Raw genomic sequence first — 17603 nt, forward strand, 5'->3', positions numbered from 1 at the left:
GTCATTTAAAAAATTTCTAACTTCCTTGAAACAATATTGATACTAGTCTTACATTGTAATTCAAGTAAAATACATTAAAGTTTAAAAAAATTCCAATTTCAGGCCAGGCACAGTGGCTCATGTCTGTAATCCCAGCACTTTGGGAGGCTGAGGCGGTGGATCGCTTGAGCCCAGGAGTTCGAGACCAGCCTGGGTAACATGGTGAAAACCTGTATCTACAAAAAATGCAAAAATTAACTGAGTGTGGTGATACCTGCCTGTAGTTTCAGCTACTTGGGAGGCTGAGAAGTGGGAGGATCACTTGAGCCTGAAAAGTTGAGGGTGCAGTGAGCCATGATTGTGCCACTGCACTCCAGCATAGGCAACAGAGTGAGACCCTGTCTCCAAAAAAGAAAAAAAATGTCCAATTTCAACATTTAAAATACAACACTATAACTTCTCAAAGCAAATTATGTAAACTCTTTCTCTAATGTTAATTTCAAGTATACTAATATCTAGAGGAAAGCGACAAATAAATCTAAGATACAGAAGTGGGATTCAAAGCTCTGAAAAGTTTCCCAAAACAAAAAGTCACAAACTGTTGTTCGATATTTAACTAAAATTCAATGACATGAATTTCATTCATACAAATAAAATGAAGGTAGAAACAAGCTAATGTGTTAGGTTATGCTTAATACTTTTTCTCAGAGACTCGGTCTAACATAACTTCATAATCATATGATCACTGAACCCTTTCAGATTGAAAATATTTTAATTATTTTTAGTATCTCATCACATGAAAGAGAAACAGATTAAGTTGATTTGTTACTATAATGCTGTCTAAATGTTCTAAAGCATTTTTTAAGTGTGTCCTGGACTGCAGCACCTCTGAAGTCACCGACTGTTCTGCATTTCATCACAGGTGTTACTATAGTACTTTATAGAACAGATTTTGCTCAGTATTCATTAAAGACTGCCCAGTATTCTTAACACACACTCTCTTTTAAAGCTAGGTACAGATTTCATAGTTCCATCTCTTCATTCTCTTCTCCTAAAGGTGACAATTTAAGAACTGGATGGACTTAAATTCTAATAAGGGAGTTTTGGGTAGGGAAAAGAAAATTAAATATTAATTCATAATAAAATTATTTAGATCAATTCAGAAAACAATTTAGCATCATTTATCTTAGAAGAAAAATCTTAAGAGGAAGAATACTAACCACATAAGTGTGATAAAAGAGGATATAATGTAGCCAAAGTAATAATGTCATTCAGTTTTTTTGATTGAAATTAAAAACTTTCATATTTAAAGGAAAATATCACCAATTAACTTTGAATTCAGGACTTGGCATAGGAAAAATAAGGATGATGGACTTGGATTGGTTTTGGTAGACTTTAATTCCAGTCCACATTTTCTAAGAAAGTGAAATTAGGTCATGCCAGCTATTCTCACTTTCCTTTCTAGCTGGCTTTTCTCTTTTCTTCATATACTATTTCTCTTTAGTCTTTTTGTTTCTCTCTCCTATGACTTTCCTTTATCTTACTCCAGCCATCTCTTTCCCCCAGGGCTCTGAAAGTACATTCAACATAGGTTCCTGCTTTCCTGACGGCTAGAGAGAGGACTCAGAGCCTTCAGGGTCAGCTTCACTATCTGCTGTCACTGCTCAGGGAACCTGTCAAGGAATCTGACTGAGTTATCTTAGGAAGAGATTTTATTTTTGAGACAGAATCTCAATCCATCACCCAAGCTGGAGTGCAGTGGTGTGATCTCGGCTCACTGCAGCCTGTCTCCTGTGTTTAAGCCATTCTCATGCCTCAGCCTCCCAAGCAGCTGGAATTACACGTGTGCACGACCATGCCTGGCTAATTTTTTTTTTTTTTTTGTACTTTTTGTAGAGATGGGGTTTCTCTATGTTGGCCAGGCTGGTCTTGAATTCCTGGCCTCAAGTGATCCACCCACCTCGGCCTCCCACATGCTGGGATTACAGGCGTGAGCCACCAGACCCAAACAGGAAGAGATCATTATTCTAGGTATCTTGCTATTCCCTCTACCTCAGAATCTACTTCCATCTATTCTTCCATTGAAAGTTGAAAGGTAGTGGTATGGCTGGGTGTGGTGGCTCACACCTGCAATCCCAGCACTTTGGGAGGCAGAGGTGGACAGATCATTTGAAGTTGGGAGTTCAAGAACAGCCTGGCCAACATGGCAAAACCTATCTCTACTAAAAATACAAAAATAAGCCAGGGGTTGCAGTGAGCCAAGATCACCTCACAGCACTCCAGCTTGGGTGACTAAGTGAAACTCCATCTCAAAAAAAAAAAAAAAAAAAAAATTGAAAGAGACAGAATACATTTCTTGCTAACATAATGAAAATTCAAAGCTAAGAAAAAGAATAGCAGCCAGGCGCGGTGGCTCACACCTGTAATCACAGGACTTTGGGAGGCCGAAGCAGGTGGATCACCTGAGGTCAGGAGTTCAAGACCAGCCTGGCCAACATGGTGAAACCTCGTCTCTACTAAAAATACGAAAATTAACCAGGCAGTGACATGCACCTGTAGTCCCAGCTACTTGGGAGGCTGAGGCTGGAGGATCACTTCAACCCAGGAGGCGGAGGTTGCAGTGATACAGTGGGCTGAGATTGCACCACTGCACTTCAGCCTGGGTGACAGAGCAAGACTCCATCTCAGGAAAAAAAAAAAAAAAAACAAAACAACAGCAGAATGAGTACTGAGCTCTAATGCCAAATTTAGTCAATATTTTCATGATCTAGATAGTCTGCATCAGTGCTCTTTAACTGAAACATGAATGTGAGCCACATGTACAATTTAAAGTTTTTCAGTAACCATATTTAAAAGAGCAAAAAGAAAAGATACTTACTATCATATCGGATAGCATTGGTCTAAAAATCAGAAAGCAGTTTACAACAAACCTTACTGAAACTGGCTTTTCAATTGCTCTTGATCAAGAGCATTTATTTTAATGCTGTTTCTTAGTCTAGTCATTGCCCTTTCCTACTGAGTATGAAAAATTCTAAAATACTCTATGATTGTAAAATCAATACATCTAAGAGAAAACTTACCATCTCATCTCCCCAACCACCCACACCCCACCCCAAATAAATAGCTCATCCTGACTTCCTTGTCTCAGATGATGATTTCCTTTTCGTCCGGCTCAAACCCAAGTCAACTTTAATATTTTCTTCTCTTCTACCAAAGCAGATGATTGATCCTTTTACAGTTTCTCTTGCACTTGCAGTGAGATAAACTTAATCCAGGTCCTAATTGGGCAGAGTTATTTGTATTTCATGTATCTGAAAACGTCTTTGGTCTCTGTGCCTCATTCTGTTCACTCTATTCAACAACTGCCAAGTGCTTACTATGTGCCAGGCACAGTTTTAGGTGCTGGGGATACCCCAGTGAATACCACAAAGGTCCAGGTCTCGTGGAACTTACATGTGAATAGGTGAGAGAATCAATATATACTGTGTAGAAGTAAATGTTCTGAAGGAATACAAAGGAGAACAAAGCATAGGAGGCTAGTGAATGATGATGGTGCTATTTTAGAGAAAGTAAGTAAAGAAAGCTCTTTTTGTGGAGTTAAGATCTGAGTAGATAACTGATTAAGTGAAGGGAAAAGCTGTGCAGATCTCTAGAAAGTGGGTTCCATGTGGAGGGACTGGTAGGTGCAAAGTCCCCAAGATGGGTTCAGCTTGTTGTGTGTGTTCCAAGAACTGCAAGGATCCAGTATGGCTGTAAAAAAGAAAGGGAGAGAGTGACAGGAGATGATGTTGGCAATGCAGCCAGAGACCAGATCATGAGCGTACTAGAGGCTATGGCATGAGTGTGGACTGTATTCTAATTGTGGTAGGTAGTCACCAGGCATCTTGAAACAGGATAGTAATATAATCCAACTTAATATTTTAAGAGCATCACTTTGGCTGGTTAGAAAATAATCTGTAGGTGGGAAAGAGTAGAAACAAGGTAACAGTTGCAGTACAGGAAAGAACTACAAGTGTCCTGGAATCAGATGGTGGTAGAGGTAGTAGGGAGAAGCAGGCAGGTCCTGGATCTATTTTGAAGGTAGAGCAGTGGGGACTGCTGACGAACTAGTTGTCTGGTGTACAAGACAGGAGTCCAAGATGGCTGAGCAGTGAACAATGAACGGACGCTAGTTCTAGAAAGAGCAGTTTGGCTGAGGTTGAGGGGTGCTGGCGGTACATGGTATCCATTCAAGAGTTCAGTTCCAAACACTTTAATTTAGATATTTAAACTGAAATGTCTCTATTTCATTCTTACTTCAATATAAAAGTCATATTAAGCTTCCTAAAATAAAATTTTCAACATGTTATTCTCTTTTCCACAAACCTTTGACAGAATCTCACAGTTTACCAAGTAATCTTTCAATTCCTAAGCTTGGAAGTCAAGGTTTTCCACAATAACCTCTACCCAAACTGCCCCCAACACTGTTTTTCTTATTACTGTATTCCTCGTAGTGCCTGGGAAATATACACATATGTTTAATAAAATGTTTACTAAGTGAATAAAAACCTTTGTATTTTTGTCACTCCTCTGTGTTCATCCTTTGTCCTATTCATGAGTCCCACTAAAGCTGGCCTCCTCAATGAAACCTTCCCCAAGCACACTGGCTATATTATACTGTTTCTTGACTTTATACTCCTGACCAGTTGTATGCTGGTAAATGTTTAACAGCTCTCTGAAAAGCAATGACCTGATTTTTGGCATTTGCTGATATCTGTGATGTAAATGCAACTACCACAGGAGACTGCAAGTCATCAACATGATGTCCCCCAGTGTGGTGCTGGTAAGAGAGATGCACAATTAGCTATGATGAGCTGGTAGGAGCCAGCTCCAACACATCATTACTCGGTACAAACTGCTTGGATCATTTTTAAAGTCACCTACTGCACAGTGACTTTTATTTTAAGTACCTATATATAAATCTTCCTATTAGATTGTAAATTTGTGAAGTGTAAACATTGTGTCAGATACAGGGCTATAATCAGCTAAATGACTTTGTCTCAAAGTTCACATCTACAAAATGGAGAGTCAGACTCAAACTGTAAAATTCCACAGTTCTGTGTCTCAATGGTCTGTGCATCTCCCTTAATTTTTCAGTCCAATGCTTTAAGGCTGAATAAGTAAATCATTATATTGGACCCAAAATAAAATCTGCCTTAAAAAAGATGAGAGAAAGGAACAAGTGATGGCATTTTAAAATCACAAATAGAAAATATGATCACAGAAAACTCTATATAATCACTTTTCCTTGGATAGAGTTGAAGAATAAGAATGTAGTTTTTTCGCTTTAAAGAATTCAAATGTATACACTGATCAACCCAAAAAGCATAATTAGCCTTGGACTAAAGTGTAATCATTGGACAGAAAGAGAGAACACAATGAAATATTAAAAGGAAACTAAAAGATACAAAATTGACTGAATCGTAGCACAGAATGAAAATAATAGCTTTTGGAAAATTCCATGAAGTGAAAAACATCTGATTCAAGTAAAATGAAAATTTTATGCTTTTAATGCTCATTTTTAGATAGGCAGGCCATGATGGCTGGCTTAAACCTAATTTAACTCTCAAGAGATTCATAGGAAAGACAAGTTATTTCACTCCTTTCCTCTAAATAGGATGAAATTCAGGTACGTTAAGGCATAAAAATCTCATGTTTTTCACTCAGAAATAGTTAAAATATGTGAAAACGCACATCCTCTGATACTTTTTCATAGTACATGCCTCTGCCTAAGCCCTAGCCACTCCAATTCTATTCCTGTCTTACTCCTTTAATATCACGAATCCCAAGCCAGGTCTGTTTCCCTTATGTGCTGAATGCTGCTGGCCTTGCGGGGCTAAAGGAAATGAGTGAGACCAGTAGGAGTGAAGGCAGTGAAAGGGTCCTAGGGGTAGGGCTGGGGGTGGAGGTTATGGGGAACAGGGCTTAGCAGCAGGGGCAGGCAAGCAGAAGGTGGTAGAGCGGGCTTTAGAGCACAGGCTCTAGAAATCCATCCAAAGGAGTCGAGACAACAAGATCCAGAGCCAAGAAGGAAGGTTTTGTCAACAACGATGTTCCATTTAAAAAGAACCACTGGTCCTACTATAATTTTTTGTCATCTAATATGCCTAGAAAGGATGAAACCTTGATAGCATCATACCCATTTTTATTTTAATGGGGCATCTTTTTGTGCACTTGTTTTCTTAATTTTCTTCAGGCATAGACAATCCTGGAGTGCAACAGCTACTTGCCAGTTTCTCTATGGCAATGCGTGTGCCTAAACAATTTAGAAGTGGGGAGAAAGGAAGATATTACAATCTTGGAAATGGTCTGATGGCATGGAGCATCACAGAATAGTTTTACCTTTGGAACCAATTAATTCCCGGTTATCTTGATATTTATGGTTAATCTGCTTTGAAAATTGATTTAGAAATTCTGTAAAGCTGGCAAAAACTGGAGCTAATATGTAATAAATTATTTTATGATATACAGAACCACAAGATGCAAAGCATTAGGTCCTCTCAGGAAAGAACTGCAGAACAGACACCCAAAGGAAAAAAAGAAGAAAACAAAATTCAGAGATGTATGGATGACATCTGACAAACTAATACAAGAGATTAAAGGAATAACAAATAAAACAATTTGATAGAAAATAGGCAGGAGAAGCGGTGGGCCACTTTACAGTGCAAACCCAGCCAAAAACTGTCTATGTTCAATACTTTCTGGTTGAAAAAATATATCTCTATTAAATAATCAAAGTAATTTAATCTTTCTACGGGCAGAATCTTAACTCGTCTAACAACAGGGGATCAGTAGCACCCTACCCAGTAAAATCTGTCCTTCTGGGTCCCTAAAAGGAATGTAAAATAAGTCTATCATAAGCAATGCTAATGTGGTGTCCAAATTCTAGTAAAAGTTGTTTCCTTGTTCTTTTTTTTGTCTGAGTTTCAAGTGACTGACAAAAGCTCATATATACACAAATGTAAACATACACATGTATTCTCTCTTTTCAGAGTAACATTATAATTATGAGATATCAGACACAAACTGGCAGGCCCCAAGTATTCTTGAAAGACACTGCATGTATGTAGCTATGTAACAAATGATCTTACAAAAAGTCTATCCTGTTTATTTTGAAATTCATCACGCTCACAAATAGAAAGATAATGGTAGGTTTCTGGAACTACATTATTGAGCTGCTTCTTGTCTAAGTTCTGCACTTGCTTATCAACTGGTGATTCATGCAGTTAATCCTATTTAATGACTTGCTCTGCAGAAGAATGTTAAGAATTAATAAATTTAAAAGTTGTGTAAATGAGTGAAAATGTGCAATTCTTTTAATTACAGTTACAAATGTTATGGAAATAAGCAAGCATAACATAAGAACACAGATTTAAGAATATTACCACCTTTTGTTTATGTTATACTCTAAGGGGCTTAAAGCATTTTGAAGGATAGCAGGCAACACTCCATTGGTGAGAAAAGTAAGCTGTTCATTTTTGGTAAGTGGTTTTAGGTAATCATGATACATATAATAAATTCTACCCTCTGTTGCCCAAACAGTATCTAAGGACATGAAAAAAGATTTTATGCTTTCAAAACATAGGTAACTTTCTCATTTAAAATCTTAAATATATTCAGGTCAAATATTAAACTAAAAAATCATAATAAATTCTTCTCGGTATTCAGACTGCATATATAACAATGATTTAGCAAAATGTTTTATAAGTTTATAAATACATCTTCCTGGTTTTATGTATTTTTAAAAGTTTTAAGTTTGTCCCATGAAAAATAACAAAATTCAGTGAATTAACAGAGTTTTACAATATTTGCCTAGCCAGAGAATGTCAAGGGAGATGAACCTTCATCATGTACACATTATTAATTACCTGGTTTAAGAGATCTTCTACTTTCTTCTGCCATGAATCTCTTGCTGCATTTTTCTCTCGCTCTTTCAACTGCAAAAGTTGAGACATTGCTGACTTCTTATCCTCTTCATGTTGAAGCCTTAACTCTTCACGAAGTTTAGAACACTCTTGTCTAAAATAAAACAATTGCATTTACTTTGTAAAGAGAATTATTCCTTTCACTGACTGTAATAGAGTCTACAGGTTTTTTAAGCGCTTAATTAATCCTCTTCAAAAGTCTATGACGCTGAGGAAAGCAGATTATTTACTTAAGGGCTGTAAAGTAAATTGGTAACTTACCCCAATATCACTCATTTATCAATTTATTAACAGCAGAATAGGTACCAGAACAAATAAGTCTTCTGACTTTAGGTTAGTTTACTGCCTATTTTATATTCAAGGAAATGCAAAAAGTAAATCTGAATTCAAACGGAAAATAAATCCAATTTCTCTGTCTCTAATCACAGGAAATTTTAATTTAAAATACTGCTACTATGTCTTTAACAATAGGATAATGTGAGTCATACAAGAGAAAAACTTTCTAGCATGTCTTTATTGATAAGATTACAGAATAAAAAATGTACCTAAGATTTTCAGTCCACTTGATTTCTAAGTCATGGGCCATTTTGTCCACTTTGAGCTTCTCTTCTTCTTTCATGGCAGCAATTGTTTCTTCATGCTGTTGCCTTTCTTGTTCTAGCTCACCCTGAAGAATAAAAACTTTTCAATGAAGACTAAACTTCAAAAATAAACACTGCTGGTTATTTTAAATAAGTAAAGTGCTTGTATTAAAACTTTTAATTTTAAATTCTTTCAGCCCAATACTTGATAATGCTATCTGTGAAAATGACTCAAGATTTTCTGAAAATAAAATATGTAAAACAAATTTTATATTTTACATGTTCTTGTCTAAACTATATTTTATTAAGGCTTATATCACAAATTATTTAAATAGTTTAAAGTCAGCATTAATCATCTTAATTACACTTTCCATATATTAGGTATCTAACGGTAGACTGATGATCCAATTACTTTTACCAGTACACCCATTACATAGACAGATATGTTATTCAAATTCACTTATATTCAAAAGTATGTTACTTGCTCAAAACTTAAGTATATAGCTGTACCTGACACCATAAAAATAATTATGCAGAATTTAGGCTACTGTTTTTATTATGTAACTGCAAACTAGTGGTCCGTGTGTTCATTGTTATGGTAATATGCTGCAATATATACACAATTCCTGTAGATTAGCATGAATCAAGTGGCTCTGTGGAGCCTGGGGATAGAGGTGACCTGTTTGGACAACAGTGGCAACCATCGGCCCCTGCCAGCAGAGCAGCTGCTCTTGGGACACAAGGCAGAAGAGGAGCAGATGATGGTCTATCTTCCTGTTATCACAATGACCCTTTCTAGATCATCCACTTGCTAATGACATGTGGTGTGGCAGTTTTTGAAGGGTATACCCAGATTAATGAGAAAAAAACAAGCCAATGTTGAAATTGCCATTCTACATTGTTGGCCTGGCTACTAAGCAGTAAGTATTGAGAATTGAAGGCAGCCATGTTAGCCACCCGTTCTTTTCACTAAATGTTTTGCCTCTAGTAATTCTTTTATTTTCCGCCAAAGGCAACATTAAACGGAGTAGATTGCTTAAAATGTATTTCTTTTCCTCAATGCAAAGTACATCATTAGACATTATTGGGGTAGGTTAAAGGAAAAGAGGTACCAAAAAAACACTTGGTCTTAAGGAGCTTACGCAGAGTTGTGGTAAACCAGGATGCAGCATCTATATTTTCTCAGTTAAAATTCTCCAGCAGTACAGAAAATGAACAATTGATAGAGTTTTGCTTAAAATGTTTATTATTTTCTACTACTGGACAGAAGTACGATGTAAATATGAAAAAAGACCTGAAAGAAATGAAACTGAATCAGTAAGCCCAATACGCAGTGCCAGGACAGCCGGGGGAAAGGCAGCCAGGATAAAATACCTTAAAGTCAGGAACTGGGTGCGCACCAAGGCAAGAGAGAACTTCCATGATACCATATAAACACAACCTATATTCAATTAACATTCATTAGAAATATTTCAACTGTCTACTTTTAAATATATTTGTATTACCTTAAAATATCATTTTCCTTTTATTTGTTGACAATGGAAAAAACACCTCTTAATATAGTTTGGTCATCGAGTTCAGCTTCACACCACAGAATGCTACCATCGAGATTATAGTCAATATATTTGGCATCACAGAAACTAAATATATCAAGTTGTATATTATACTAGCTCTAAATTCCAATTATTTCTTGTTATATATTAACACTGTCATATCACACAGCCACCAGAGAAAGGTAAACATACGGAAATGATTCGAGGAAAATGAAGTAATTTATTGTCACATAATTCAAAATGGAAGGTAAATATTCAATGCACACAGAATATATCATAGATAAAATATAAATAGAATTATGTATGCCCCACACACAAGGTAAATTCACTAAAGTGTCCTTGTTTATATGCTTTTGAAATGTCACCAATTCTGAACTAAAAAAGAAAATCTGAAATAATATTAGTAAAAGGCAGTATTTACTGAGTGTTTACTATTTTGCTAAGCACTGTGCTATAAATGGTTCATCTCATTTAATTATTACAACAGTGCTGTGAAGAGTGTTATTACCCCCCACCTCTCCTTCATTGTGCAGATGTGGAAGGTGAGGCTTTGCACAAAGCTACACACTATGTGGTGGATTCAGAATTTACATACAACCAACCTGACTTCAGAGCCTATACTCTAAACCATCTCTCCGAAGGAAAAGATTAAGAACTTCCTGGGTACTATACACCCAGTTTTATGGATTCTTTTTCTCTACTATCTAAGACAATCTAAATCTTTGCTGTGCTTCATAAGAGTGGAAGAAAAAAGGCAGAGTCTTTCTGAAATCTGCAGACACAGAGAAGCACTTAGTTGCTGTATATGAGAGTTCTAACTCTTACTAGTAAAAGAATTGCACATTCCAATTGTTATCGGTTGAACTGGGTCCCCAAAAAGATATACTGAAGTCCTACCCTCCCAATACCTCAGAATGTGACTTTATTTGGAAATACAGTCAGTACAGATATATTAAGTTAAGATGATGTCAAACTGGAGTAGAGTGAGCCCTTGTTCCAACATGCCTGGTATCCTTTTAAGATGTGAAGATAGGCAGAGATGGAAATTATGTTGCCGAATGCCAAGAATGCCTGGCGCTACCAGAAGCTGGAAAATACAAGGACGGATCTTCCCTTAGAGTTTAGGAAGGAACATAGCTGTGCCAACACCTTGATGTTGGACTTCTAGCCTCCAGAGCTATGAGAGAATAAATTTCTGTTGTTTTAAATTCCCCAGTTTGTAGTACTTTGTTATGGTAGTTCTAAGAACTAATATACTAATTATATACAATGTGCTGTTTAAATAGCTCTAGGTCAAATGGCTAAATTATATTTTTATTTTGCCACTGTTTAGATTGCAGTAGAATTATGAAATTACCTCCACATTTAATAGAGCATCCTTGGTCTCCTTTAGGCTGTCTTTAGTCAAGTCAAGCTCATTCTGAAGCCTTTCCTGGGAGTCCTGAAGACTAGCAATAAGTCCTTCTGCAGAGCCAAGGCCTTGTTCACTTTTCCTTACCATATCTTGGAGGTGGCCAATCTGTAAGTAAATAAAGTACTTTTAATATATTTCGTTGTAATAGAATAGCAAAATAGTCTTACAATTTCTTCCTAAAGTTTTTTATTTAGTTGTAATTTTACTGAATGGATGATTTCCTGATTAATTTGGAAAAAGCACTCAAATAACCATGACAGCTTTCTTCTGCTGTGTTTTGAAAAGACTTTCATATTTAAGATCTTCTTTTTTCATGACAACCAGGTAAAGGAATAGATATACCTTTGTTTAACAAACAGAATTCCTAGTTCCACCATATAATAAAATACCTATAAGAAGCTGAAGCAAGATAAAGATTATATAAAAGAGTAAAACAAAATTTTAGATAAAAATATCTTAAAAACCATCCTTTAAAATTTAATCACATATTTCATTTGAGTTCATATCTCCTGCTATTTGCAAAGGGGATAAATTTAGGTCAATATTGATAAGCTGGTAAATGTATTATAAACTAGAGTAAGTTATGATTCCTGTGTTTCCATACAAAATTTCTCATGAAATCTTTAAGAGTTGAATTTATACACTCGAAATTAGAAGCTAATAGACAATTGCTGATTAAGCATATCCCTACCATAAAGTTATGAATACTAAAATACATACATGAAATATTTCAAATTATTTAGGACAATGCTATAAAGTAAAAACCACATTCTTATAAAATGGCCAAGCCTATGAAATTTCTACAAAAGTTAAAATTGGTAATTTAAAAATAATACCTATTTTTCCTTGTAAATATAGACATTACAAAAAAAAAAATACAAAAATTCTCCTTCAATCCTTCTCTGACCCACAATTCCCTCCCGAAGTGCACAGCCTTCCTGTCCCCTCTCCATGCAGGTATATGCTCTGCAATACTGGTGGTGGTAGTATTTTATCTTGTTGGTGTCTCTAAAGGAATGCTAATCTCATAAGATAATTAGGGGAGCTACACATCTTTTCTGTGCTCTGAAATATTTTCACAGCAAAAGAATTATCTGTTTCTTAAAAGTTTGGTAAAATTCTTCCATTAAATAAATTATAAAGAATAGTATTCTAGGGCTGGGTGTGGTGGCTTATGCCTGTAATCCCAGCACTTTGGGAGGCCGAGGCAGGCTGATCACCTGAGGTCAGGAGTTCAAGACCAGCCTGGCCAACATGGCAAAACCCCGTCTCTACTAAAAATACAAAAAGTAGCCGGGTGTGGTGGCACGCGACTGTAATCCCAGCTACCTGAGAGGCTGAGGCAGGGGAATTGCTTGCACCTGGGAGGCAGAGGTTGCAGTGAGTGAGATTGTGCCACTGCATTCCAGCCTGGCAACAGAGCAAGACTCTGCCTCAAGAAAAAAAAAACAGTATTCTAGTAACAATGTAAAGAATTCAAAGAGAAGGTCTATTAAGGCAATTACAAATCTAGAGATAGAATATTTAAATAGGCAAAAACTTCAAACTTCTGCAAAGTTAAATGTGATAAAATATAAAAAGCAAATAAGTGTTGAACATAACTGATCAGTTTGTTTTCTTAAATACAATAAAAATGGATACATGGGGAAAACACCTATTGTCTCCCAATAACAAAATCTCCTTATGGCATTTGGGGCATCTACTCGCCTTCTCTATCGGTCCATGTGGTCTTAGTAAGCACTCAAACTCCAGAATGAAGTGCTTCATTGAAGCGTAAACCAATAAGGTCATCTCATTTTGTTTGTTATGTGGATTGGTTCAGGGGCAGGCACATGGTTTAAGCTTATCTAGTCACAGTGATCTCAGGACTTTAAAAGGAGCTCCTAGAAAAGGTTTTTTGCCAGCTCCACATACACCTCAGGGAATATGTGATTGAAGCATGAAGTCAACACAAGAACAAACCCAATTTAAGAGAAAAAGAAAAGCTGAGTTCCATTGTCACAATTTCAGTTCTGAATCTAGTCTTGCCTGATGCTAACATTATCCTTGGACTTTACAGTCACATGAGTCAATAAATTTTTTTTTCTTTAGGCTAGTTTGAGCTAGGATTTCTGTCATTTGCAATAGAAATAAATACTCAGATTCTCCATATTAATGTACAAACTGAGGGAATACAGTAAGTAGAAACCTCCTCCCTGAAATATCCATCTACCTCTATTTGTTCTTCTCTAATCCACTCTCCTTGCAACACCACAGTGAGTTTTTTATAAATTACAAATATGGACACGAGCATAAGCCCCATCCACTGCACAAGCATCCACATATTTGCACTTATCATCTTTCAACTGTTTTTCACTGCCCTTAGGATAACTTTCAAAATCTTTCATGGGGCTTACAAGACCTCCACAGCATAGCCCCTGCTGAAATCTCCAGCCTCAGCATGGCATCCCTTCTTCTTGGTCTTTATATACTAATTGAGAGAAAGAGTAGGGTTAAGAATTGAGTTCTGAAAGCACACTACCTGAAATAGAATTCTGGCTTTACCTACTTATTATGTGCTGACTTGGGCAAGTTATTTTAACTTTTCTATGCTTTAGTAACTGGTACCTACTGCACAGGGTTGCTGTGAGGATTAAAGGAGAGAACAGTATAAAGAAGAGGCTATATAAAACAAAGTCTGGGACTCAGTAAGCACTAAATATTAATTATTATAGTTGCTATCACACTCCATTTTTTCTGGTGATATGGTTTGGCTGTGTCCCCACCCAAATCTCATCTTGAATTGTAACTCCCACAATTCCCATATGTTGAGGGAGGAACCCAGTAGGAGGTGACTGAATTATGGGGTGGGTCTTTCCTGCGCTGTTCTTGTGATAGTGAATGAGTCTCATGAGATCTGATGGTTTTTAAAAAATGGGAGTTTCTCTGCACAAGCTCTCTCTTTGCCTGCTGCCATCCATGTAAGACGTGACTTGCTCCTCCTTGTCTTCCACCATGTTCATGAGGCCTCCCTAGCCACGTGGAACTGTGAGTCCAATTAAACCTCTTTCTTTTGTAAATTAACCAGTCTTGGGTACGTCTTTATCAGCAGCATGAAACAGACTAATACCACTGGTATTCTTACAATTCCTAGAAATTTCTCATGCCTCAGGGCGTTTGCATAAGCTTTCCTAAATTTATTATTTTGACGAGCCCTTGTTAATTACTTACCACCCTTTGTAATATGCCTCAGACTTGTGTTTACTTGTTTTTATGTCTGTCTGTCCATAGTAGTAGGGACCATGTCTGACTCACTTATCACTGAAACCGCAGTGTGTAACAGTGCTTTGGTACCTAATAGCCATTCCATATTTATTAAATAAATGAATGAGTCGATTACAGAAAAACTTCATATATACTTACTAGCAATTAAGAATAAAATCTCTTTAACATCTCAGAATGAAGGTATTTAACTCCTAGAAGGACCCTAAATGCCTTCACTTTCTTGACCTTGTATTATACCAAGGCAGCTGCTAGGCCATGTGTGCCTCTAAGCAGGAAAAAGGCAATACCCCTCAGTGTGGAAGCAGCCCCAGAACATGGAAAGAGAAGCAAACAAAACTTGTGTGAACTGGGAGAAGACTCCCTTTCTTCCAGGCAGACAGACTTCAGAGAAAATTTAAGTTTTTCTATACTTCTTCTACTATAAACAGTGATGAAATTTTGTCAACAATCCATAATTATCTGCTTAGGTTAACCTTAAATACACAAAAAAATGAAACTGTTGAGTTAAAGGACATGCCTGTCTTTAAGGCTTTCATATGTGCTGATAAATCCCTTTCGAGGAAAATTATACAATTTTGAATCCCCATCAGCAGTTTCTGAGTGCTTATTTCTTTATCGTTATTAACACTGCATGGTCTCAATTTTTTTATCATTGTTAATTTTATGGTAATGGAATGGCATCTCATTGATTTCATTTCCAGTTCTTAAATTATACAAAACAAATTATTTTTTCATGCTTATTTTTAGCTTGTAAAAAGATAATCTGGGTGTCTGTATTTTTCTTATTGTTTTGTAAATACTCTTAAAAGTGTTAAAGACATGAATTCTTCATTGATCAATTTGTCAGTCTCTTCATCTCTCCCAGTTTTTCCTCTTTTTAAATTTTGCTTATGGTGTGTTTTGATATAAAGAAGTTTTAGCTTTAACTGTACAAATATTCCATGTTTCAATTCACAACTTTGATATCATGTTCAAACAGCCTTCTTTGTCCTCAGGTTTGTCATTTTTTTCATATTTTATTTATATTCATATCCATGATTTTCATATTATATTCCAATCCTTAACCCACCTGGAACTTTGCCGATATGAGACTGAAGAAGAGCTCTAACTTCCCTCTTTCCTCCTCTTTCATTTATATCTAGTCTTAAAAGGGCAATGTCACAGACTGTAATTCAAATTAAACCTACTGATTCTAGCTACCATCCTCAGTTTCTGTTGAAATTGTAGAAAAAGAGGCAGTATAGAGAATAAGAAGCTATTTTTTGGCAAAAGGGCAGAGAACTCTCTCTTGTTCTTTTCCTATGTGGTGATATTCTGTTTTGCTTCTCCCCACAACAGCACCTTAGTTTAATGTTTTTGACAGTAAATTTTACCTGGTGGAACATAATCAGAGTGTCATGAAAAATTCAACACCAATTAAAGTTTTTAAATTATTTTTATTCTAGATATGTTACCTTTACTGAGACTCACCTACCTATACAATGTCACCAGAATAAGTTATTATTATTAAAATCTATAACATAGGCAACAGGTCTAAAGAATTCTTGCCTCTTGATTGGCTGTATTCAACTTGTCTTCCAGTACTTCCTTTAGGTTTTCTAGCTCTTGTTGAAGCTGATTTTTATCCCCTTCCAGGTTTAGTTTATCTTTGTTATGTTGTTCTTCCAAATCCTTAGAAAAAGAAATTTTTAAAAAATTAACAAAATTGCAAGTATTATATACTTTGAAGACTCTAAGAAAAAGACTATTCTGTTTTGTATTTTGAAACTTTGCTCTTCAAATTAGCCTTACCCTTAATTAACAATATCTGAATTAACAGTGACACCTATAGTGGCTTAGATTCTATCATTCTGACTCATTTATAATGTAGTTATACTTTTTTTAAATGGTGAGAACATGTGACTGGACTAGATCAAGCTGAAGTCCAAAAACAGAAAAGTGTGAGATAAAAAATTCTAATTACCTCTTGAATTCAAAATTCTTTTTTTCCCTCAAATTCTTTTATGTTTGCATAAAAAATGAAATCCAGTAACACTTCTACAAATCAGTGGTCTAGCACTGGAACATAGTAGAGAATGAGCAAGTATAAAATGAAGGCAAATTAAAGAGCAAAACTGGTAAAACTGATAATTACTGAAGATCGCTTACTATTTGCCAGGCATGCTACTTAACACTTGGGTAACAAAGGCAATAAGATATGGAGCCTGCCCTTAATAAGCTCATGGTATCAAGCAATTAAAGAATATTAACTAAATTAGACATGCACAGGGAGTACGGGAGTATATGGAAGGGTAACTAATAACGTCTAGCTTGGCAGGGAAACCTTTAGAGAGAAAGCAATTCCTAAGCATGGTTTGAAGGAAGAAAAGGTGATGGAGCAGGAGGGGAACATCACATTCTAGGCACGGGAAAAAGCATGTGCTAAGGCTTTTTCACACCACAAAGGGACAAAGGAGCACAGTATGTTACAAGCAGTTCAATATTTCTGTAGTGTAAAATGAGAAGAAGAATCAATAGGGTTCTGTGTCAGAGGACCCCAAGACAAACCCAAGTTTGATGATTTACATTCACGGGTACAGTCACACTCATGGCTGTGATTATGGCACAGGACTCAAAGCACACACCACAAAGGAAAAAGACACATGGGGTGAAGTCTGCCAGAAACCAGACACAGGTACAAAGTTTCCAAAAGCCCTCTCACACAGGACACACTTAATACCTCCAGACACCTGTAACAACTTGTGTGAAATGTTGTCCTTATACAAGACAGGCTGAATACCTCCAGCAACCTGTGACAATTTGTGTGAAATGTTGTCTACTAGGAAAGCTCATGAGCGACTTAGTACCC

The 17603-nt window shown here is 36.4% G+C and overlaps 1 protein-coding gene across 12 annotated transcripts in view; it reads right to left on the minus strand.

Moving 5' to 3' along the window:
- FAM184A (family with sequence similarity 184 member A) overlaps positions 1-17603 on the minus strand; it is a 121419-nt gene that overhangs the window by 37764 nt on the left and 66052 nt on the right. For all 12 annotated transcript variants that reach the window (XR_010134355.1, XM_063707821.1, XM_055391953.2 and 9 more), the window contains exons 6-9: positions 16304-16426; positions 11435-11596; positions 8489-8610; positions 7887-8037 (exon numbers count right to left, since the gene is read on the minus strand). Coding sequence is in view for 11 of the 12 variants with exons in the window: in XM_063707821.1 (XP_063563891.1) it covers positions 7887-8037; positions 8489-8610; positions 11435-11596; positions 16304-16426 (558 nt within the window). In the remaining variant the exon portion in view is untranslated. The remainder of the gene's footprint in view (positions 1-7886; positions 8038-8488; positions 8611-11434; positions 11597-16303; positions 16427-17603) is intronic.

The sequence above is a fragment of the Gorilla gorilla genome, chromosome 5 (genome assembly GCF_029281585.2).
Source record: "Gorilla gorilla gorilla isolate KB3781 chromosome 5, NHGRI_mGorGor1-v2.1_pri, whole genome shotgun sequence".
NCBI classification, from domain to species: domain Eukaryota; kingdom Metazoa; phylum Chordata; class Mammalia; order Primates; family Hominidae; genus Gorilla; species Gorilla gorilla.